This window comes from Schistocerca serialis, chromosome 6, assembly GCF_023864345.2.
Source record: "Schistocerca serialis cubense isolate TAMUIC-IGC-003099 chromosome 6, iqSchSeri2.2, whole genome shotgun sequence".
NCBI lineage: Eukaryota > Metazoa > Arthropoda > Insecta > Orthoptera > Acrididae > Schistocerca > Schistocerca serialis.
The window spans coordinates 338,020,543-338,045,170 of NC_064643.1; the positions used below are offsets into that span (position 1 = coordinate 338,020,543).

The following is a 24,628-nucleotide window of genomic DNA, read 5'->3' on the forward strand; positions in this document are numbered from 1 at the left end:
CAATGGTCCAGTCCGAACTATTGAAATATGCCCTGAAATTTTTTTATACAGAATGAATAAACCGACAGTCACAATTTTAGGTGCTAAGACACGCTACAAGTATCTTAAAACAATGCGGAAATTTGCCAAATTCATAGCTCACCAGGCGGCTTGAGGAATATTCACCCCTACCGTATAATTTGTTTTGTAAATACAACAGCCTTTTCCTGCTGCCACTTACGTATACCAGAGGCGTTTCGCCTTTTTCTTGTTCTAAGGCGTCATCAGTGTGATCTATAACGATAGTTTTATTTTTAGATTATTAAGCAGTTCAAATCGCGATTTTTATGCAAAAAAGTAAGATTTGCTAATCGGCGTCTCCTCCCGTCTGGTTTCGAGGTCGCACTACCACTTTATTACTGACATATAAGCACAACTTTGCGTTCTGACCTCCTTCGCACTGTTCGCCATGTTTCTCCTTTTTTGTGGTGTGCTATTGTCATTTTGCCACTCAATAGAACTATTTCGTCGGACACTACTTTTAACAACGTTAATATTGCAACTCTGTTACGTGTTTCCTCTTTGACTTTCCGTTTCAATAGTCTTTGGAGGGATTCATGGATAAGTGAGTGTAAATATGTTGGGTGGTATTGTTAAATAATTCCTCTTTGGGAGCGTTATTCTATTATGTTATGTATTAGTGTAAATAATGAATTGCTTGCCATGTACACTTTATCATTCAACAGGGTTTTCCTTTCTGCTTTGGTTTTCTAACTGTGGCAGACAGCGCACACGCAACACGAAGGCACGTAGCTTTGGTTGACAGCGCCTCAGTAAACAGACAATGTGGCACAATGCTACTTTAATTCGTAAAACGAATTTTATTTCGCGTTGATAGTTTTTGTGACAATTGTTCAGCTGCTACTTGCTCGAATTTGATACTCATTTAATATCCATGATTAGCAGTTGCCTTTGCGGTAGTGTTTCCTTCGTTTAAGCTTAATAGCATCTCTCTTTAGGCAAGTTCCAGACTTTCACAGTAACTTCGAATCCAATCAATGTTTTCAGCTTCATACAGATGAAACATGAATGACAACATGCAGTCGAAATCACCTACTTCTCCTGAAGATTTACATATGCGTTATTAGCTAATTTCTTTGACACACATTCGAATGATGTCAACATTTCGCTAGAAATTGTGGAAACAGAATTGGAAGAACCATCAGAATAAAAATACAGTACCTCCCAGCCCAAAGAAAACATGTGCGGTACTAGGTCTCAGTGATAAAGAAAAGACTGTAAATCATTTTGGGTAAACGGAGGAGGGAGAAAGCGCTTAATGTTAAGTAGTGGGCAAAGCCGGTTTCGTAAAATCTGAATATCAATACAATGAATGGGACAAAGATAAAAAGTACAAAATATGTACCAAAATGAAACTGGCAAAAGTGTGAAAGAAAAACTACTTCAAAGATTTAGAACAGCTCCTGAGACTCAGTGTACTCTTTCAGATAGAGCTTTACAAGACTGGGTCCTCTGAAATGTAAACGAGATGGACACAACTCATTCCCACGTTTGTTTGATCTGGTCAAAAGAATTCACGATATTACACGGAAAAGTGTCATTAATAGGTAATACTATAGGAAAAATTTGTAGCTAATGTAAACACGAAACTTCTTGTTATCCTTTAAAAATGGTGTGGGCAAAGCCAGTTATGTTTCGTGCAAGAACTGCGTCCAAACATCAGTTTATCATTTCGAATGAAATCTGTATCACAAGCTTGAAGCACAGACAAGCTTTGTATCTATCTCCAGGAACCTCGAGCCGGATTAGGATCAAAAACTTAAAATCTTGTATTCACTGTAGCAAAATGTGTAAAAACGCAAGAGAATAAATTTCAATGCTACATCCAAATCGTCTTCTTACCTGTTGCAGAAAACAATTCATTGTTTTCGTTGGACTCTTGGTCTGTACATTACACATCTCTGTTTAGGAGAACGACGAAGGGACTTAACATAATTCGGACGCCATCTGGAACTAGTAGTGTGATTCAACCTCCCGATAAAGAAATTTTTCAACAGTATAAAGAATTTTTCAGAAAATTGATAGACAATATAATTTCCGATAGCTGTTCGTCATTTCAGGTCTATTAGCGGAACAGCATTGTTAAACTGTAGTTATTTGTGCATTTCATTTTGCATCACCATGTTTTATGAATTTGATCAAGTATGCCCGGTACGCATCATAATATGCAGAAAAATGGCCACGATCATTCAAATGGCTCTGAGCACTATGGGACTTATCTTCTGAGGTCATCAGTCCCCTAGAACTTAGAACTACTTAAACCTAACTAACCTAAGGCCATCACACACATCCAAGCCCGAGGCAGGATTCGAACCTGCGACCGCAGCAGTCGTGCGGTTCCGGACTGAAGCGCCTAGAACCAATAGGCCACCTCGGCCGGCCCCCGATCGTTTCTTCCCCGTTCCAATGCTGCCTAAATAAAACTAGCAACTACCGCGAAGTTCCTGAATGCGTTAATTTTTTAGTACGTGTGCCTCGTGCAAGAAAATGTTAGTTTCCATCATCCAACACACTTCACATTTTTGTGACGACTAGCGAATAAGGAAATTAGTAAATCATGGATTACTGAAAATTTATCCTAACATCCGCGCTCTAGAAATTCTCATGTCAACGAATTTAAGTCCCCATTGATGGAAGTGGTCTATATAGTAACATGATGCACTGCCTTTATGTTCTTTCCTCAGTTAGTCACTGGTGTAATAGTTACATCTGCAACCGTTTAGCTGTCGATATGAACTGCACTCACAGCTGCGTTTGGTTATTCACCGATTCCGCGCTAAGCAGAAACAGCTATTATAAGCAGCTCTTCATGCAGCAAAAGCGAGTAACATTTATTTTAAATATTTGGAGTCCCCCTTAGCAGGTACAGCTTCGACATTGCATTTCTTTTAGTGTATCCTCCCCGTGTGAAAATTTTAGGAGTACATGTGAGATTGGGCCAAACCCTTGTGAGTAGATCACAATTACCAGCCATCGTCCCATATCCTTCACTTACCGAACAGGGCCCAGAAGCTTAATCTATTAAAAGCGCTGGGAACAACCAACACAGCCCACGGTCCTGATTTCATATTAAATGAACTCGACAGCCTAACTCTATTCGTCCCTTTGTAGTATACATTTTTGTGTATATAAAGCTACATTTTGTACTGCATTAATCACTGATGCACAGAAACTGCTAGTGCAGCAATTGTCCTTTGTCACTGATGCGAATCCGTCTACTACTATTTGTCTGGATAAACGTACAATCTTTTAGTATTAACAATATATCTTTTCTTGTCTCAGTGTTGGAACTAGTGGGACATTATTGCTGCTCATCTTATTGTACCTATATAAACGATTTTATACATATATCAGGTACATGATGGACTGCAGCAGGCATCGGTTGTTTATGTTATTTCATATGTAAAAAGAAGAGTTAAATAAGGTTGAGAGATTGTAGGGCACTCTCACTTGTGATTCGGTGTTATGTGGCTTCATGTTATTATGGAATATGATCTTTATTTTGATTTGACTTCATACATCATGATGAAATGGTGGGCAGTAGTTAATGTTCTTGCTTGCGTGCTCTATGGAAGGAATAATGCTAAACTTTACCTGCGTTCAAAGGAATAGGGTGCCGATTTAAACGAGTGTAGTAAAAGCGCACAGCAACAGTGGGCTGAGCGAAGCGCGTTTTTTCTGCGGAACCTGGGTGGTAACATTTCCGGTCAGCTGAGTTCCGTGGTCTCATTGTGCACACACATTGGTGGCGTCAGTCGGCCGGCATCCGTGTCCAGATAGAATGACCAGCGCCAAGAAGTCGCCGCTGCAATGGCCAGCGCATTGTAGACCGGCAAGCAGAGGATGGGCCCTTGTTAGGCAGGAAGCCGACGGGACATCTGTGTGCGTCCTGAGAATTTCTGGGGGACAGACCACTGGTGTCCAGACTCTCTTACAAAACATATTTGTGAAAGCACGCCGGCCGAAGTGGCCGTGCGGTTAAAGGCGCTGCAGTCTGGAACCGCAAGACCGCTACGGTCGCAGGTTCGAATCCTGCCTCGGGCATGGATGTTTGTGATGTCCTTAGGTTAGTTAGGTTTAACTAGTTCTAAGTTCTAGGGGACTAATGACCTCAGCAGTTGAGTCCCATAGTGCTCAGAGCCATTTGAACCATTTTTGTGAAAGCACGAGGCTTTTAGCGAGTTTATGGCCGCTCTTCGGAAATTTTGAAACGGATGCAACAGGGGAGATAGGGGAGATAACAAGCTTTTTATGGAGGAGCATGGTTCCATCCTGGTCATGTTGTTAGCAAAAGACACAGCATAAACGCGCCGGAAAGAGGCCGCGAAGCTGAATGCTTTTTACTTTTCTCCCAATTAACTTTAAAGTCTCTGGTCAAATCGGTGTATGCAAAGCAAAGGGCGCTCTCCCAGCTTCTAATGTCGCGCTCAAGCTCGTGATTGGCTTGTGCTAAGGTTGGGGAAGTCTAAGATGCAAATGTGCTTTGCTACTGAGCTGAGGAGGACAGACAGAGCTCTCACTCTTGTACTGGCCATTCGCCAGTAAAGAACTGCAGGTCTCTACCTAACGGTGGGACTTGGGTCCTTTGCTAGTGTGTCAATTAGAGCCTATGCCAGTCACCTTCTGAACAGTCAGAGGTACTGCTTCTAGCATCACACACACGAGTGTTGCGTGGGTGTACTTTTTTGTCTTGAGTCGGCCGTCTAAACATTTGACATATGCTGTCATGCATAGTCGTGGCACAGAGTCAAATTGGTTTGACAGACCAGCGAAAGGGTCCATCTGCACACTGGAATCCACCGGGGTTTCAGAGGCTCATAGGAAAGTATGTGCATTCCGAATTAACCAACGTGAGACTGGAGACAGCGTACTTGCATTTTTCGGGCGCGCGTGCCATTAATAACTGACTGCGGCCGTCCATGACTTCAGTCGCTGAACGCATCGTGGTGTGCCATCCTGACCAGCAGCAGGTTAAGGTATTCGCTGTTACGGCGTAGGGCTCCGATGTGTGTTTCTCAGTACCCTGTTCTTTTGAACCATATTCTGCTTTTTGAAATGGTAGAATATAGATGCTTGATATTGGTGTAGTTTTTGTGCCATAACCTGGATTCACGTGTATGAAGTCAGATAAAGCTATTAGTGTTCCAGTTAGTGTCATGTGTTGATCCCCAGCTGATCACTTTGTCCACCACAGACCCCATGTTAGTGAAAACGTTTGTGAAACAAAATGTTTCTTTAGTCATTTCTGTTGTCTTGTGATGTTAATGATGAATAAATCTATTGTCATTTAGATCACAACTTCTCACTGAGTTCTGATTAACAGTACCTTCCCATTTTTGTATTAAGGTCTAGATTTGAAAGATAAGTAGAAGGCTTTCAAGACTGTGCTATTTCATTTGGTATTTGAGGACCTATGCTCATTCATTTGTAAAAAAGCTTTTATTTATGGAAAAGTCTCATACGATATATTTTTGTGTGGCTTTCCACGACGCTGCTGTCCTCCACAACCGCGAATGCGTACGTAAGTAGCACAAAAGCAAATCAGTTTTAATCCTTGCATTTTCTTAGGACTCTGGTCATTGTTACCATCCCGCAGTACGTAGCTGAGTGTTCATTCAGTAGCAATATTACTGTAACCAGCCTCATTCGTGATCTTTACTAATATTTCTAATATATATAATCGCTTCGTTTCTTATTTATATTCTGCGGACCCTGCATTGGCGACAAATTTTTCTTTAATCAAGCATTTATTTCTGCACAGAATAGTGGCATTTTTAAAATTTCATGTGCAGATTTTTCCACTATTTTAAAAATCAAATTCATATAGCTAGCTACCAATTTCAGAATTGTGCGCGACGGTGGCAGACTTATGCACCAAGCTTCAAGGAAGACTTTGTTTCATGTCCAATGGCAGCCATTATGTTGCATTCTGATAATGCTGGTATCGCTTTGATAACTTTGCAAAATTGTAGTTATATGTTTATTTATATGGGTGTATTTCACACTAATATCCAGTAATTATTTTTCAGAAGAATGAAACGGTTAAGATTACCCACGAATGACCCCTGTAGATCAGATTACCATATTCCCCTCCGTATCCGCATGTGGTGACGCCATAGGGCTGAGGGATGATACGGTGGCAGGTCGGTACCGCTGGGCCATCAAGGCCTGTGTCGGACGGTGTTTGAAAAATTTTTTTCCCAAGTTATGACCAAAGATTATGCTTGCGTGGAAGAGAGCACAATTACAAAGGACTATGTCGTTTTTGCACTGCTTCATCACATGCCTTATCGATTGCTGAAAAACGTGTTTATAAAAAGCGTATTAGAAATTAAAACAGTTACTAGCAAGGACAATGACCACTTTTTATAAGTGAGTTGTAAGATTCTAAGTTCCTGGAAAAAACTTGGCGCAAATATTGGTGTGTTTTGCTATTGTACATTATTAATTTCTTAGGATTCCAGTTCAAACACTTAATTAAAGAATATGTTCATGCTCTAGTGCATGCTTACACTAACAATTTAATAGCAAAAAATAAATAACTATGCTAAGAGAATAGGGGAAACCTCTGAGCAGCCCAAAATGACATACTCACAACATTGTTGATATTGTGAATCCACAGCGGAACTACTTGCATTATATTAAGCCGTTTATGCATATACTTTTCGAGAAACCTCACTTAAATGAAAAACTTGCATTTATATAATTTTAATTTGTAAAGTGAGCTGTGAAAGACAATAAAGATTTGGCACATCGTTTTGGGCCACTTTCCCCTGATGCTAACGTACAAGCTGACCTTAAGAGAATTGAACGAATATCTATCAAGCATCTTAAAGAGCAGGCTGACCTCTCCAGTAAGATCTATACTGTAATGAAAGCCCAAACGATAAATCGCAAAGCAATTCGTATATGATCAGGTAATAATGGACGAAATAGCCACCCCTGACTAAATGAATGCGACACGTAAATAACCAAAATCAGATATTTTTCCTACTGGTAACAGCAACAGAAAAAAAGAAAAAAAGGGCTACAAACACAAACGAAAGAGAGAAATGCGTAGCCGAGATTATTGCAAGACATCTTAATGTGGTAAGAAGGGAACATGATGTTCTAGTATAAACTATTAATAAGTGGACAATGACGTAAAACATTCCGCCATATCTGAGTTCAAAGCATAGCACGAGTCAGTAGTCACAGAAATAATTATCAAACAAGATCAGAATAAGATAAGTCAAGCGGCAGAGATCGATAGTTTATTTTAAATCATAATAATATATCTGGTTAGAATGGCACTTTTGTACCACAAGCCGGACCTAGTCTGCGATCGCATCATAGTATATGACTAATAATAAGGCCATAGATGGACTAAGCAAAATTCGATTGATTTCAAATGCCATCATGGAGAAGAACATTATACAAAATCCCCAGTTCGGTGTATTTACTCCAGAGAACAAGGAGCAACCATCTTAAGATATTTTATTCATTCATTTAAGGGAATTTCGCCCCGTTCGTGGAAGGAGGTGAAAAATATTAAATTTGTCAGTGGATCTATACAGGTTGGTGCAGGACTCTGGGCAAAAGAGGCTGTGGACATGTCCCACGCTTGAGGAATTCGAGAGAGTATTCCTTGCAAAATATGATTCGACGGGTGTTCAGGGACAACTTTGAAAGCAAGTATTCAACCGTGAGTCATATAATGAATGCCCTTTAAGGATGGGGCAAATAAAAGTAGCCGGAACGAATGGACAGCTTTTGTAGCAGCATTATTGGAGGAGGAAAAGACCTACAGTTATTTCCAACAGAACTTAGCAACTGGCCGTAGAGTCGGCCGAACCTTGTAGCATATTTACACAATATTCACTTCTGACAGAGTTACTAGCAGAGGTCAGTCCGGCCGCGGCCCTAGATGGCCCTACCTGAGGGGAGCCCTCAAGTCTAAGGTGCATCACAACGACCTTCACAGTCTTCAAGAACTGCAGCAGAATAAAAAATAGGTTAGTACCGTATTTCCTTTCCTCTGCTGTGTTTCTTTGTACCTTGGAACTCTGTTCTCCGAGCCACTTTTGTTTGCTTCTCCCTCTACTATGATTACCAAGGTAGTCTGAAGTGTTACTTTGAGAAAACATTAACACTTTGACTGCTACAGATATGCTCTGTATTTCGTGCTGATCGTGGCTTTGTCCTCGCTGTACTGCCCACTTAATTCCGCTCCCCGTGCTGAGACACTGGTTTCTGGCCTCTATGGAATATTTGTCACCTCTAATAAAACAATTCAGAGAAATTTTTGCACATGTCACCGTCTAATATCTTCACTCGATAAAAAAACTAAATTTCGTTATTCATCATAGTTACTATGCTTCATTGAGAAGCTGAAGAAACTGAAACTTGCACCAAACGACATCCTGGTCAGCTTTGATGTTGTTTCGTTATTTACGAAAGTGCCACTCAGCGACGCTCTGGAGCACATCGGTTCCATTTTCCCGCAAGTGATCAGAAAGCTCTTCCATGCATCTCTCACCACGAGCTATTTCACGTGGAATGGCGATTTCTACGAACAACTGGAACGCGTCGCCATGGGTAGTCCTCTCAGTCCAGTGGTGGCCGACTTCTTCATGGAACAATGCGAAGCACAGGCACTGGACTCGGCGACTTGCAAACCTAAGGTGTGGTACAGGTACGTCGATGATACTTTCGTGGTGTGGAGCCAAGGTGAAGAACAGCTCGGTGAATTCCTGAGACACTTGAACAGCCTCCATGCCAACATAACATTTACCATGGAAGTAGAAAAGGACAAGAAACTGCCATTTCTAGATGTGCTGGTCACAAGGGACGGCGAAAACCCGGGACGCAGCTTGTATCGAAAACCGACACACACGGACCGCTACCTGCACAAACTGTCAAACCACCACCCGAGCCAGAAAAGAGGCATGATCAGTACGCTCGTAACGAGAGCAGGACGAATATGTGAGCCGCAACACCTCAAACGAGAAATGCAACACCTGGAAACTGTCCTGAGGAGCAATGGGTACTCCACAAATTATATTAGAAGTGTAACAGAGCCAAACACTCGGCGAAGTAAGGAACCAGAAAAAGAAATGTCGGATACGGCCTTTCTGCCATACATTCCCAGAGTGACGGACAGAATCGGCCGTATATTGCGCAGACATGGCGTAAAGACGATTTTCAAACGGACAAGGAAGATCAAAGAGTGTCTTAGATCGGTGAAGGAGAAAAGAGACCCACTTGCAATGTCGGGAATATACCGTATACCATGCACATGCTGAAAAGTTTATGTCGGAATGACTGGACGATCCATTAACACCAGGATCAAAGAGCATAAGCGACATTGCAGGTTGGGGCAGGTGGAGAAATCGGCAGTGGCAGAGCACGCACTGAATGAGACCGACCACGTAATAAAATTCGCTGATACGGAGGTTCTGGCTGTAGAGATGCACTATCACACGCGTATGTTCAGAGAAGCTGTAGAAATACAAAAGCACGCGAACAGTTTGAACAAGAAAGAGGAAAGCCTTAAGGTAAACGGATCCTGGCTGCCCGTACTGCAGCGAACGACCGTCGCAGGTAGCAAGAGAAGAACCGCACCGGAAATGACCGCGGAGAAGCCCTCGGACGTTGGCTTTGTTCAAATGGTTCAAATGGCTCTGAGCACTATGGGACATAACATCTATGGTCATCAGTCCCCTAGAACTTAGAACTACTTAAACCTAACTAACCTAAGGACTTCACACATCCATGCCCGAGGCAGGATTCGAACCTGCGACCGTAGCAGTCGCGCGGCTCCGGACTGAGCGCCTAGAACCACGAGACCACCGTGGCCGGCTCGGACGTTGGCGCGCCAGGTACATATAGTCTGCGGCCGCGAGCTCGGCAATGGAGGGTGAAGCTTTCACAATACGAGCCACTCGTGCTGGCGAAACGTCAGCAAAATCATTAGATGAACGTCGGCCGAAGAACCCGAGACAGAGGTCAATATGCAGTTTGTCACTATGCTATGTCAAATTAACCGAAGTATTCCACAAAATTATAGTTTGCAGACGTAAAAATGCAGTGCATAGACTCTGCCTGTGATTTTAGCTGATATGAAATGTAGATAAGATATCGGAGGGCGAAATGGTATCTCATTTCATTTCAAGAGATACTGCTTTTTATATCTGGAGGACGGCCTAGTGTGGCATACCTAATACTCTCTTTGCGTACTGGGAATCATGTCGTCATAAGAATCGTCATATTTTGAAATTAACCCTCTTTGTGGTGTTGCTGTTGGACGTCATCTCGAAATTATGCTGGAACTCGGTACTTACGGGTGCAGTCTGCATACCACACCTATTACTTTAGCAGCACAATGCTACACGAAAGAGTGTAACGCTCGTTTTACATTAATTTAAACAAATTAACTATAATCTCTGAAGTGTAGGCATCTGCATTGCAAGGGAAACAGTAACACAATGAGACAACAAATTCGCTATGCAAATAAGTAAATGTATGTAATATTGAAGTGTCTCCTTGTCTGGATGAGTTGTAGGACAATTGGGTCTATAATTGCAGAAGCGATATCGATTTATTGTGATGGAAGCTTTAAATTAACTAATGCAAACGTCTATTAAATAGTTACTATCGTGGAAACATCAGTTGTCTGAACATTACCGGCAAATAGTGGCTTACTGGAAACGTAATTGCATCTGTGTACCGCTAACAGATTGAAGGGCACCTCAAATCTAACTGTAGACTGGCATACGTAACAAGCTTTTGTAATCTGTACAGCTGGAAAATGCAAAATAATCAAATGGCGCAAGACTCACGAAATATCGCAGTTAATCAAGCAACCCAAATTAAGCCACAAGTCCTGTAAATTGTAAACTGCTCAGGTAACAGACTGCACTAATTGCGAAATATGCACTACTGGCCGTTAAAATCGCTACACCAAGAAGAAATGGAGATGGTAAACGGGTATTCATTGGACAAATATATTACACTAGAACTGATATGTGATTACATTTTCAAGCAATTTGAGTGCATAGATCCTAACAAATCAGTACCCAGAACAACCACCTCTGGCCGTAATAACGCCCTAGATACGCCTGGGCATTGAGTCAAACAGAGGTTGGATGGCGGGTACAGATACAGCTGCCCATGCAGCTTCAACACAATACCACTGTTCATCAAGAGAAGTGACTGGCGTATTGTGACGAGCCAGTTGCTCTGCCACCATTGACCAGACGTTTTCAATTGGTGAGAGATCTGGAGAATGTGCTAGCCAGGGCAGCAGTCGAACATTTTCTGTATCCACAAAGCCCCTTCCAGACCTGCAACACGAGGTCGTGCATTATCCTTCTGAAATGTAGGGTTTCGCAGGGATCGAATGAAGGGTAGAGCCACGGGTCGTAACAAATCGGAAATGTAACGTCCACTGTTCAAAGTGTCGTCAATCCGAACAAGAGGTGACCCAGACGTGTAGCCAGTGGCACTCTATACCATCACGCCGGGTGATACGCCAGTATGGCGATGACGAATGTCCGCTTCCAATGTGCGTTCACTGCGATGTCGCCAAACACAGATGCGACCATCATGATGCTGTAAACAGAACCTGGATTCATCCGAAAAAATGACGTTTTACCATTCGTACACCCAGGTTCGTCGTTGAGTACACCATCGCAGGCGCTCCTGTCTGTGATGCAGCGTCAAGGGTAACCACAGCCACGGTTTCCGAGCTGATAGTCCGTGCTGCTGCAAACGTCGTCGAACTGTTCGTGCAGATGTTTGTTGTCTTGCAAACGTCCCCATCTGTCGACTCAGGGATCGAGACGTGGCTGCACATTCCGTTACAGCCATGCGGATAAGATACCTGTCATCTCGACTGCTAGTGATACGAGATCGTTGGGATCCAGTACGGCGTTCCTTATTACCCTCCTGAACCCACCGATTCCATATTCTGCTAATAGTCATTGGATCTCGACCAACGCGAGCAGCAATGTCGCGATACGATACATCGCAATCGCGATAGGCTACAATACGACCTTTATCAAAGTCGGAAACTTGATGGTACGCATTTCTCCTCCTTACACGGGGCATCACAACAACGTTTCACCAGGCAACGCAGGTCAACTGCTGTTTGTGTATGAGAAATAGGTTGAAAACTTTCCCCATGTCAGCACGTTGTAGGTGTCGCCACCGGTTCTAACCTTGTGTGAATGCTCTGAAAAGCTTATCATTTGCATATCACAGCATCTTCTTCCTGTTGGTTAAATTTCGCGTCTGTAGCACGTCATCTTCATGGTGTGGCAATTTTAATGGCCAGTAGTGTATTTAACTCACAAGTCAGCTGCGAGTGTAAAACGGCAGAGATGGTGACAGACAAAAGCTATCACTGACGTTAGTAGAGGGCCACACTGTTCCACATGGCAAGTCCCGAACAGAAGTCCACCTCTCCAGCTAACTGTCCACTTCTTGAAAAAATTCAGCCTGGAAGGGAGGACCCACGGCCACAATGACCAATGACAATTTCGCTTTCTTTTCCAGAATACAGCGTAACCATGCACATATTTCCCATTCTTGGTTCAATGAATACATTTTAATACACAGAAGGTTGGTTTTGATTCCTAGCCAGGTGCTATTAGGGTGACCAGACGTCCGGATTAATCCGGACATCTCCTCCTTTTTAGCTCTTTGTCCGGGGTCCGGGCGGATTTTTACAGTGTACGGCTTTTTCGCAAAGTTGAGCGTAATACAGTTAAATTTACAATTCGTCCCGTTCTATTGTTCACTTCTTAAATACTTTAACTATTGGCACAGCCTTCGTGATAAACACGCACGAAGGTGGTGTTAGTAGATGGCACCAGGATTGTCGATGTTATTGTTGATCTACTTATAAGCGAATGCAAATATCGATTATTTAAAATTTTCGTTTCGTATCTTCACTTTGTATAGGCTGGGCTTCCTGTAGTGCACGTGTGATTTGTGAGTGTAATTTTTAACCGAGTGAGTTATGTAAAATATTTGGCTATGCCTAAACGAAAATGTACATTTTCTAATGTCCTTTCCTGCAAATTTCCGCCTTTAAGAAAGGGAGAAATGAATTTGAAGCGGAATGTAAGATATGTGGAGCTGGAACCTACGTCTCAGAAGCCAATAAAGGTAAGAAATAACACGACAGATTAACTGCCACGGTTTTATTTCATTGTTCCATTGTCATTCAATTTATTTGTATTCGGAAGGTTAAAGTGCAGTTTACATGTCGTCAGCTGCTGCTTGAATTGTAGATGTTGGTAGCGGTGCGTCGAATGAAGGGAGGTGAATGGTCCCACGTTTTTCGCTTTGTAAACAATTTCGTGTTGTTGACATAACAAAGCAATTGACGCCACACTATCACCACAATTAATGTTTTTAATTTTTTATATTGCTCAGTTAACCATCACCTGACCATTAGTAACAATTAACTACTACTTTTACCGGTAATTCTCGACAGTCACGTGACTTGTCCAAAACTGACGGGTGGTATCCACACCTGCAGTTAACCCGTTTGGTGTGTCCCCTTTTTTTCTTATTTTGTCCTCCTTTTTGAAGCTGTTTGTCCTCCTTTCTGAACAATTGCATCTGGGCACCCTAGGTACCACTCATGGCTAGAGTCACTCGTGCCAAAGCAGTGTCGGACAATATTAACATAACTGGATAACCAGATTGCGGAGAGATGGTGACGGGTTTTCCTAGAGTAAGCTAGCGCACGTTACCCTTGTCTTCTGCGATCCTGAAAGAAAGGATATTGCGGAGACATGGCTTAGCCACAGCCTGGGGGATGTTCCCAGAATGAGATTTTCACTCTGCAGCGGAGTGTGCGCTGATATGAAACTTCCTGGCAGATTAAAACTGTGTGCCCGACCGAGACTCGATCTCGGGACCTTTGCCTTTCGCGGGCAAGTGCTCTGCAAGGTTCGCAGGAGAGCTTCAGTAAAGTTTGGAAGGTAGGAGACGAGGTACTGGCAGAATTAAAGCTGTGAGTATCGGGCGTGAGTCGTGCTTCGGTAGCTCAGTTGGTAGAGCACTTGCCCGCGAAAGGCAAAGGTCTCGATTTCGAGTCTCGGTCGGGCACACAGTTTTAATCTGCCAGGAAGTTTCATAGGTTTCTTGGGGAATGGCGGCCCATTCTTCACTGAGTGCTGCGCTGTGTAGAGGTATCGATGTCGGTTGGTGAGACATGACACGAAGTCGGCGTTCCAAAACATCCCAAAGGTGTTCTATAGGATTCAGGTCAGCACTCTGTTCAGGCCAGTCTATTACAGGGATATTACTGTTGTGTAACCACTCCGCCATAGGCCGTGCATTATGAACAGATGATCGATCGTGCTGAAAGAGGCAATCACCATCCCCGAATTGCTCTTCAACAGTGGGAAGCAAGAAGTTGCTTAAAACATCAATGTAGGCCTGTGTTGTGATAGTGCTACGCAAAACAAGGGGTGCAGGCCCCCGCCATGAAAAACATGACAACATCATAACGCCACCGCCTCCAAATTTTACTTTTGGCACTACACACGCTGGCAGATGACGTTCACCGGGCATTCGCAATACCCACATTTGTGTACCGTGATTCATCACTCCACACAACGTTTTTCCACTGTTAAATCGTCCAATGTTTACGCTCCTTACACCAAGCGAGGCGTCGTTTGGCATTTAACAGCGTAATGTGTGGCTTATGAGCAGCTGCTCGATCATGAGATCCAGGTTGTCTCACCAACCGCCTTGCACTGGATTCTGGTGCAGTCTGGAATTCCTGTCTGATGGTCTGAATAGATGTATGCCTATTACACATTACGACTCTCAACTGTCGGCGGTTTGTCAGTCAACAGACGAGGTCGGCCTGTGCCCTTTTGTGCTGTACGTGTCCCTTCACGTTTCCACTTCACTGTCATATCGGAAACAGTAGACCTATGGATGTTCAGGAGTGTGGAAATCTCGCGTACAGACGTAGAACACAAGTGACACCCAATCACCTTACCACGTTCGAAGTCGGTCAGTTCTGCGCAGTGCCCCATTATGCTCTCTCACGATGTCTAATGACTACTGGGGTCGCTGATATGGAGTACCTGGCAGTGGGTGACAACACGATGCACCTAATATGAAAAACGTATGTTTTTGGGGGAGTCCAGATACTTTTGAACACATAGTGTAAATACTCGAAACTCCTTTATTCACATACGTAAGGAAGTACCTCTTCCGTAGTAGTGACAGGGTCAGAGGGGTGGGATGCGTAAACACGTCAATAGCGCTTAAGGAAAACAGAGACCGTGTGTAAACATGTTCTAAACACCTGCGGAGCGGTGGAGCATGGCGAGTTAACTCATTCAAAGCGATCAAATGCTTGTTGTTGTTGTGGTCTTCAGTCCTGAGACTGGTTTGATGCAGGTCTCCATGTTACTCTATCCTGTGCAAGCTTCCTCATCTCCCAGTACCTACTGCAGCCTACAACCTTCTGAATCTGCTTAGTGTATTCATCTCTTGGTCTCCCCCTACGATTTTTACCCTCCACGCTGCCCTCCAATACTAAATTGGTGATCCCTTGATGCCTCAGAACATGTCCTACCAACCGATCCCTTCTTCTGGTCAAGTTGTGCCACAAACTTCTCTTCTCCCAATCCTGTTCAATACTTCCTCATTAGTTATGTGATCTATCCATCTAATCTTCAGCATTCTTCTGTAGCACCACATTTCGAAAGCTTCTATTCTCTTCTTGTCCAAACTATTTACCGTCCATGTTTCACTTCCATACTTGGCTACACTCCATACAAATACTTTCAGAAATGACTTCCTGACACTTAAATCTATACTTGATGTTAACAAATTTCTCTTCTTCAGAAACGATTTCCTTGCCATTGCCAGTCTACATTTTATATCCTCTCTACTTCGACCATCATCAGTTATTTTGCTCCCCAAATAGCAAAACTCCTTTACTACTTTAAGTGTCTCATTTCCTAATCTAATACCCTCAACATCACCCGACTTAATTCGACTACATTCAATTATCCTCGTTTTGCTTTTGTTGATCATCTTATATCCTCCTTTCAAGACACTGTCCATTCCGTTCAACTGCTCTTCCAAGTACTTTGTTGTATCTGACAGAATTACAATGTCATCGGCGAACCTCAAAGTTTTTATTTCTTCTGCATGGATTTTAATACCTACTCCGAACTTTTCTTTTGTTTCCTTTACTGCTTGCTCGATATACAGATTGAATAGCATCGGGGAGAGGCTACAACCCTGTCTCACTCCCTTCCCAACCACTGCTTCGCTTTCATGTCCCTCAACTGTTATAAATGCCATCTGGTTTCTGTACAAATTGTAAATAGCCTTTTGCTCCCTGTATTTTACCCCTGCCACCTTTAGAATTTGAAAGAGAGTATTTCAGTCAACATTGTCAAAAGATTCCTCTAAGTCTACAAATGCTAGAAACGTAGGTTTGCCTTTCCTTAATCTTTCTTCTAAGATCAGTCGTAAGGTCAGTACTGCCTCACGTGTTCCAGTATTTCTACGGAATCCAAACAGATCTTCCCCGAGGTCGGCTTCTACTAGTTTTTCCATTCGTCTGTAAAGAATTCGTGTAAGTATTTTGCAGCGGTGGCTTATTAAACTGATAGTTCGGTAATTTTCAAATCTGTCAACACTTGCTTTCTTTGGTATTGGAATTATTATATTCTTCAAGTCTGAGGGTATTTCGCCTGTTTCATACATCTTGCTCACCAGATGGTAGAGTTTTGTCAGGACTGGCTCTCCCAAGGCCGTCAGTAGTTCCAATGGAATGTTGTCTACTCCGGGGGCCTTGTTTCGACTCAGGTCTTTCAGTGCTCTGCCAAACTCTTCACGCAGTATCGTATCTCCCATTTCATCTTCATCTACATCCTCTTCCATTTCCATAATATTGTCCTCAAGTACATCGTCCTTGTATAGACCCTCTATATACTCCTTCCACCTTTCTGCTTTCCCTTCTTTGCTTAGAATTGGGTTTCCATCTGAGCTCTTGATGTTCATACAAGTGGTTCTCTTATCTCCAAAGGTCTCTTTAATTTTCCTGTAGGCTGTATCTATCTTACCCCTAGTGAGATAAGCCTCTACATCCTTACATTTGTCCTCTAGCCATCCCTGCTTAGTCATTTTGCACTTCCTGTCGATCTCATTTTTGAGACGTTTTTATTCCTTTTTGCCTGCTTCATTTACTGTATTTTTATATTTTCTCCTTTCATCAATTAAATTCAATATTTCTTCTGTTACCCAAGGATTTCTACTAGCCCTCGTCTTTTTACCTACTTGATCCTCTGCTGCATTCACTACTTCATCCCTCAAAGCTACCCATTCTTCTTCTACTGTATTTCTTTCCCCCATTCCTATCAATTGTTCCCTTATGCTCTCCCTGAAACTCTGTACAACCTCTGGTTCTTTCAGTTTATCCAGGTCCCATCTGTTTAAATTCCCACCTTTTTGCAGTTTCTTCAGTTTTAATCTACAGGTCATAACCAATAGATTGTGGTCAGAGTCCACATCTGCCCCTGGAAATGTCTTATAATTTAAAACCTGGTTCCTAAATCTCTATCTTACCATTATATAATCTATCTGAAACCTTCTAGTCTCTCCAGGGTTCTTCCATGTATACAACCTTCTATCATGATTCTTAAAACAAGTGTTAGCTATGATTAAGTTGTGCTCTGTGCAAAATTCTACCAGACGGCTTCGTCTTTCATTTCTTAGCCCCAATCCATATTCACCTACTACGTTTCCTTCTCTCCCTTTTCCTACACTTGAATTCCTGTCACCCATGACTATTAAATTTTCGTCTCCCTTCACTATCTGAATAATTTCTTTTATTTCATCATACATTTCTTCAATTTCTTTTCATCTGCAGAGCTAGTTGGCATATAAATTTGTACTACTGTAGTAGGTGTGAGCTTCGTATCTATCTTGGCCACAATAATGCGTTCACTATGCTGTTTGAAGTAGCTTACCCGCATTCCTATTTTCCTATTCATTATTAAACCTGCTCCTGCATTACCCCTATTTGACTTTGTATTTATAACCCTGTATTCGCCTGACCAGAAGTCTTGTTCCTCCTGCCACCGAACTTCACTAATTCCCACTATATCTAGCTTTAACCTATCCATTTCCCTTTTTAAATTTTCTAACCTACCTGCCCGATTAAGGGATCTGACATCCGTAGAACGCTAGTTTTCTTTCTCCTGATAACGACATCCTCTTGAGTAGTCCCCGCCCGGAGATCCGAATGGGGGACTATTTTACCTCCGGAATATTTTACCCAAGAGGACGCCATCATCATTTAATCATACAGTAAAGCTGCATGCCCTCGCGAAAAATTACGGCCGTAGTTTCCCCTTGCTTTCAGCCGTTCGCAGTACCAGCACAGCAAGGCCGTTTTGGTTATTGTTACAAGGCCAGATCAGTCAATCATCCAGACTGTTGCCCTTGCAACTACTGAAAAGGCTGCTGCCCCTCTTCAGGAACCACACGTTTGTCTGGCCTCTCAACAGATACACCTCCGTTGTGGTTGTACCTGCGGTACGGCTATCTGTATCGCTGAGGCACGCAAGCCTCCCCACCAACGGCAAGGTCCATGGTTCATGTAGGGGGGGGGGGGGGGGGGTCAAATGCTTAACAAGACCAAATATTGGGATGAGGCTCGTATGAATGTCGACGTACTTAACATTCTAACAGTTAAGCTGCCTGCTCCAGTTCGTGAAAAACTCACTAACGCGCCAGTGTAGGATCTCGATGCCTTCATTTCCATATCGGGAAAAATTGATCTAACATATGAAGACGAGACGTTAGCACAAAACATGTCTTTCCCAATTGGAAAATAACACACAACAGAATTAATGTGAATTCAGAGCATTCTGAAAACAGCTGCAACCGCAAGGAGCTGCGCATATCAAATGGCGAATGTCGTTCATGTAGCCATAGCCTGCAGCGAGACAGACACAATGACAAAATGATAGTTGTGAGCGTAAAAGTAAACGTGATAGCACTATTGCCCATGAAATAGAGGGCGGAAAAGTCGTTGCGGTGATAGGTGGAGCACGGATGCAGAAGTAGTGTTCCTGGAGTGAGTATAACCAATGTTCACTCTGACTCAGCTCAGTATAAGTCCAAAAACTGAGGCCAGAAGGCGGACCGGTATTAGCCAGCAGTAATGTCATACACGATTCCACGAGTTTAATTAGGTGCAAGAATGGAGTAAGCGTGTCGCATGAGTTGTACATGGAGAGCACTGAATGCAATAAATGTGTGAACCTGAAATGCAATCAACAATTAAAACCATGCTAAATGGGATATCTACAATGGTAATTCTCGATGGAGTGACGTATCTGACGGTCTGTCTAAACGAATCTGTGAGCAACATGATGTACCAACATTCCCCGTGAGTGGGCACAAAATTGTGGGAGCAGTTAGCTCTAATCATAGTATGAAGGCTTACACGACCGGATGACACATCTTCTGGTAAACCTTCCGAGATGTAAGGTCGTGGTCCATGAAGATGTCCAGCGCAGCTCTGGACGAAACGTTAGGAGCTGAAGAGTTTCATGGACCACGACCTTACATCCCGGAAGGTTTACCAGAAGTTAGCTCTAAACCCAAACTGGTGAAAAATCACGCTCTCTTGCAAATGAAATTATGGGAAATGATGTCATATACGTTCGTCATTGTGGATGGTCTGACAACTGAATTCATTGTGGGCACTGGTTTTCTGAGTGACAAGAAAGCAGTGATTGACCTCTCTGGTGGAAAACTACATGTTAAAGTAGGCTGTCATGACTTTCTTCTAGAGTTGAGTACTAGTCATATGCCACAGAATTAACCCCTTAATATCTGAATAAATTACTTCACGGAATTTTTTTTTAAAAAAAGGCACCCTAGAAGTACCCAAAACACTCCACAACCCCCCCAGCACACGTCAGAAGCGTTGAGAGCTTTGTGTAGAATCTGTACCTACTGGCACCGTCTCTCTAAAACAGTTGGCTTTACACTTACTAGAGTCACACTCGTATGACGCGAATTTTCAGTGCCCAGAATTAAGGAATTAAGATAATATTCATCAGAGAGTTAACAGATGTCTGCCGAATGATGATTACAAGAGGATAAATGTGCAGTAGATCATAAATAAGAAACTGAATTAATCGAATTGTCTCTATGCTTTGCAGAGAACAGAATGAGTACTGAAATAATATGATATAGTTTTTGAGGAACATTCTGGTATCATCCATGGATATGAGAGAAAAACTCTACGTATATCCTCATGAGACTTACTGCCACATTTCCTACCGTACTCTCTGGACCAAGTGTCGGCAGTTACAAAGGAGATCAGAAAAATTATGGACTGAGAAATAATAGAATATTTGAGGAACCATTATTGTAATTCATTACTTGCTGTATCTAAACCAGGGGGCAGCATACACCTAGTACATGATGAAAGAGCAATAAACATAATCCTTGTTCCAGTCAGAACTCGGCTGGAAAACCTGGAAGTAAAGACCAGGAGCTCCCATGGAGTGAATATCTGTCTGGTATTGATTTAAGACGATCATACTGGCAGATCTGACTAACTGGAGAATTGCATGACTATACAACACTCATCTTTGCTGGCAGGAACTACCAGTTCAAAGAATTGCCATTTGGGTTAAATGTAGTCTTCATAGCATTTACCTCTGCCCATGGTACTTTGCTAAAGTACTAGGACCTGAAACATTAGATTTGTTTATGGCCTATTAGAAGCTATCTCTGCTTGGGTGGAACATACTGACAAAGGTATTACAAAATGTGTTACAAAGGTTTAATGATGCTGGAATCACAGCAACTCTACAGAAATCCAAGTTTGACGCAATAATGCATTTCTTTGTTGTATGTTCACACAACAGAAACTGAACCCAACAACAACAAATTAAATGCTGGAGGAACTTTCCTGTTTCCAGGTCTAGGAAATAATTAAAATCATTTCATAGCCTAGTTTTGTTTCATTGACATTTTATTCCAAACCAGTTGCTGAATAGTGACAGTCTTTCACAGATGCTCAAGAAGCATGCACACTGGTACTGGTCAAGGGTATGTCAACAAGATTATGACAAAAACAAATAAGTGCTTTGCAATGCAAGGTTACTGTACCACCTAGATGTGAGTCAGAATTTTTGCATGTCAACTGATGTATAAAATATTAATCTGATGGCATGTCCGTTTCAGCTATGTTCAATGAATAATAAACCAACCAATTGCACCATTCATTTTGCAAACGGGATTCTCACCAGTTGTGAGACACCTTAATCGACTACAGGGCAAGAAGCTTTAGTCGCAGAGTGGGCTTCCAAAAGATTTCACCCCCATTTATGCAGGCACTGTACGAATGTACATTGTGACACCCAAGCACTCAGCTCCTTGTTTGGTTGCAAACTATTGCATACAAGATTAATGAGATGTTTGCTAGCCTAACAGGAATACAGTTTAAAGATTGTACATGTCAAGTACCAAGCTAATGTTGTGACTTGTCTAGGCTGTCTAAAGAGGTAGTGTAGTTACGCTCATTTGTGATTGGTATTATGACATCAATGTATACCTTACTGAAGATGAAACAGAAGGTATTTCTTGTATCTAAATAGAAACAAGGAACATATGCAAAATACCGACTTGAAATGATTAAGAGTGAAACAGCAATTGCAGAATGATCCGACGTCAAAGCTAACATCTCATTGCAATCTACATAATCATAATGTACACAATTCTACAGAAGACATCCTCAGTGTGATGCCTGGTACATTTCTATACCTGTGAGGATAGAAAATAAATTAATATGGTATACTCAATATGAGTATGCTTGTGCACATTTTGAAGCGATTAAGAATGCTACCAAAGTTGGTGAATATTGTTCTTTTGATAACTTAAGTCAGAGACAAGCACTGAAAATTTGTCTGCTCTGTCAGAAGGCACACCCTCAAATAGGTGAAGGAAGGGTGAATAACAGCCTATCTACCTGCAAAAGTTTTTGAGTAGATGCCTGCAGAACGTTACCCAGAGGTAGGTGTAAGGTTTCTTTTTCTTCTGTATAACATTTTTCCAAGCATGTACAACTAATACTACGTGATACAGACTGCTACAAGTCAGCTCAATATCATGTAGATGCAAAATGACAACATCACTACGTTTGGACAACCTGAAGATATTTTTTCAGATAATGACAGTACCTTCACAGGAAAAAAGTGGAAGGATTTTCTGCAAGAGAGTGGCATTAAACAGATGTTCTTGTTGTGGTCATCAGTCCAGAGACCAGTTTGATGCGGCTCTCCATGCTACTCTATCCTGTGCAAACTTCTTCTCCCAGTACTTACTGCAACCTACATCCTTCTGAATCTGCTTAGTGTATTCATCTATTGGTCTTCCTCTACGATTTTTACCCCCACCTGCCCTCCAGTACTAAATTAGTGATCCCTTGATGCCTCAGAACATGTCCTACCAATCGATCCCTTCTTCTAATCAAGTTGTGCCCCAAACTCTTCTTCTCCCCAATTCTATTCCATACCTCCTCATTAGTTATGTGATCTACCCATCTAATCTTCAGCATTCTTCTGTAGCACCACATTTCGAAAGATTCTACTCTCTTCTTGCCTAAATTATTTATCGTCCATGTTTCACTTCCATACATGGCTACACTCCATACAGCCCGCATCTCGTGGTCGTGCGGTAGCGTTCTCGCTTCCCACGCCCGGGTTCCCGGGTTCGATTCCCGGCGGGGTCAGAGATTTTCTCTGCCTCGTGATGGTTGGGTGTTGTGTGCTGTCCTTAGGTTAGTTAGGTTTAAGTAGTTCTAGGGGACTTACGACCACAGCAGTTGAGTCCCATAGTGCTCAGAGCCATTTGAACCATTTTTTAACACTCCTTACAAATACTTTCAGAAACGACTTCCTGACACTTAAATATATACTCGACGTTAACAAATTTCTCTTCTTCAGAAACGCTTTCCTTGCCATTGCCAGTCTACATTTTATATCCTCTCGATTTCGACCAGCATCAGTTATTTTGCTCCAAAAATAGCAAAAGTCATTTACTACTTTAGTGTCTCATTTCCTAATCAATTCCTGCAGCGTCACCCGATTTAATTCGACTACAGTCCATTATCCTCATTTCGCTTTTGTTGATGTTCATCTTATATCCTTCTTTCAAGACACTGTCCATTCCGTTCAACTGCTCTTCAAAGTCCTTTGCTGTCTCTGACAGAATTAAAATGTCATCGGCGAACCTCAAAGTTTTTATTTCTTCTCCATGGATTTTAATTCCTACTCCGAATTTTTCTTTTGTTTCCTTTACTGCTTACTCAACATACAGATTGAATAACATCAGGGATAGGCTACAACCCTGTCTCATTCCCTTCCCAGCCACTGCTTCCCTTTTATGCCCCTCGACTCTTATTACTGCCATCTGGTTTCTGTACAAATTGTAAATAGCCTTTCGCTCCCTGTATTTTACCTCTGCCACCTTCAGAATTTGAAAGAGAGTATTCCAGTCAACATTGTCAAAAGCTTTCTCTAAGTCTACAAATGCGAGAAACGTAGGTTTGCCTTTGCTTAATCTATTTTCTAAGATAAATCGTAGGGTCAGTATTGCCTCACGTGTTCCAATATTTTTACAGAATCCAAACTGATACTCCCCGAGGTCGGCTTCTACCAGTTTCTCAATATTAATCTGCAAATACCACCATGTTGCAAATCCTGTAGAAAGGGCTTTTACAAAATTCAGCTCATTCATCAGTACGTACTGTCACTACAAGAACAGTATGTGGTATCAGAATCTAGGTAAATTAGAACACATAGTTAATTACATACATCCACAAACTCTACTCCATGGGGTCTAATGCTGACTCAACCTGAACATAATGAATGGAAGTGTCCCGTTTCTAAGCGACCACATGACAATTCAATGTGAGAAGAAAAAAATTATGGTTACAGATACAGCCAGGCAATGTGAGAAATATTTTCAAAGTAAACTAGGACCAACATGCAGTCATCAGCTAGGTAACAAACTATCCATAAGATGCCATACCAGGCCATCCCTGCTGACTAAGTGATGACATGGCAATTACTACATTCTGGTTCCTTTTTTTAATAGCCAGATTACCTAACCCTGATAGTGTCTCCTAGTGTATCCATAAACTGGGAAAATTGAGGGACTGTACCCTTATCAATACTTAAAGATGTTCCTCCAACAAAGTGTGAACCTGTGTTTGTTGTACACTACTGGCCATTAAAATTGCTACACCACGAAGATGACGTGCTACAGACGCGAAATTTAACTGACAGGAAGAAGATACTGTGATATGCAAATGAGTAGCTTTTCAGAGAATTCACACAAGGACGGCGCCGGTGGCGACGCCTACAATGTTCTGACATGAGGAAAGTTTCCAACAGATTTCTCATACACAACAGCAGTTGACCGGCGTTGCCTGGTGAAACGTTGTTGTGATGCCTCGTGTAAGGAGGAGAAATGCGTACCATCACGTTTCCGGCTTTGATAGAGGTCG

The 24,628-nt window shown here is 42.3% G+C and overlaps 1 protein-coding gene across 1 annotated transcript in view; it reads right to left on the bottom strand.

Moving 5' to 3' along the window:
- The window catches only part of LOC126484858 (periaxin-like), a 30,067-nt gene extending 5,909 nt beyond the window's left edge, over nt 1–24,158 (bottom strand). The window contains exon 1 of the mRNA XM_050108454.1: nt 24,151–24,158. Within this exon, the coding sequence (XP_049964411.1) occupies nt 24,151–24,158 (8 nt within the window). The remainder of the gene's footprint in view (nt 1–24,150) is intronic.
- Nucleotides 24,159–24,628: the final 470 nt, after the last annotated feature.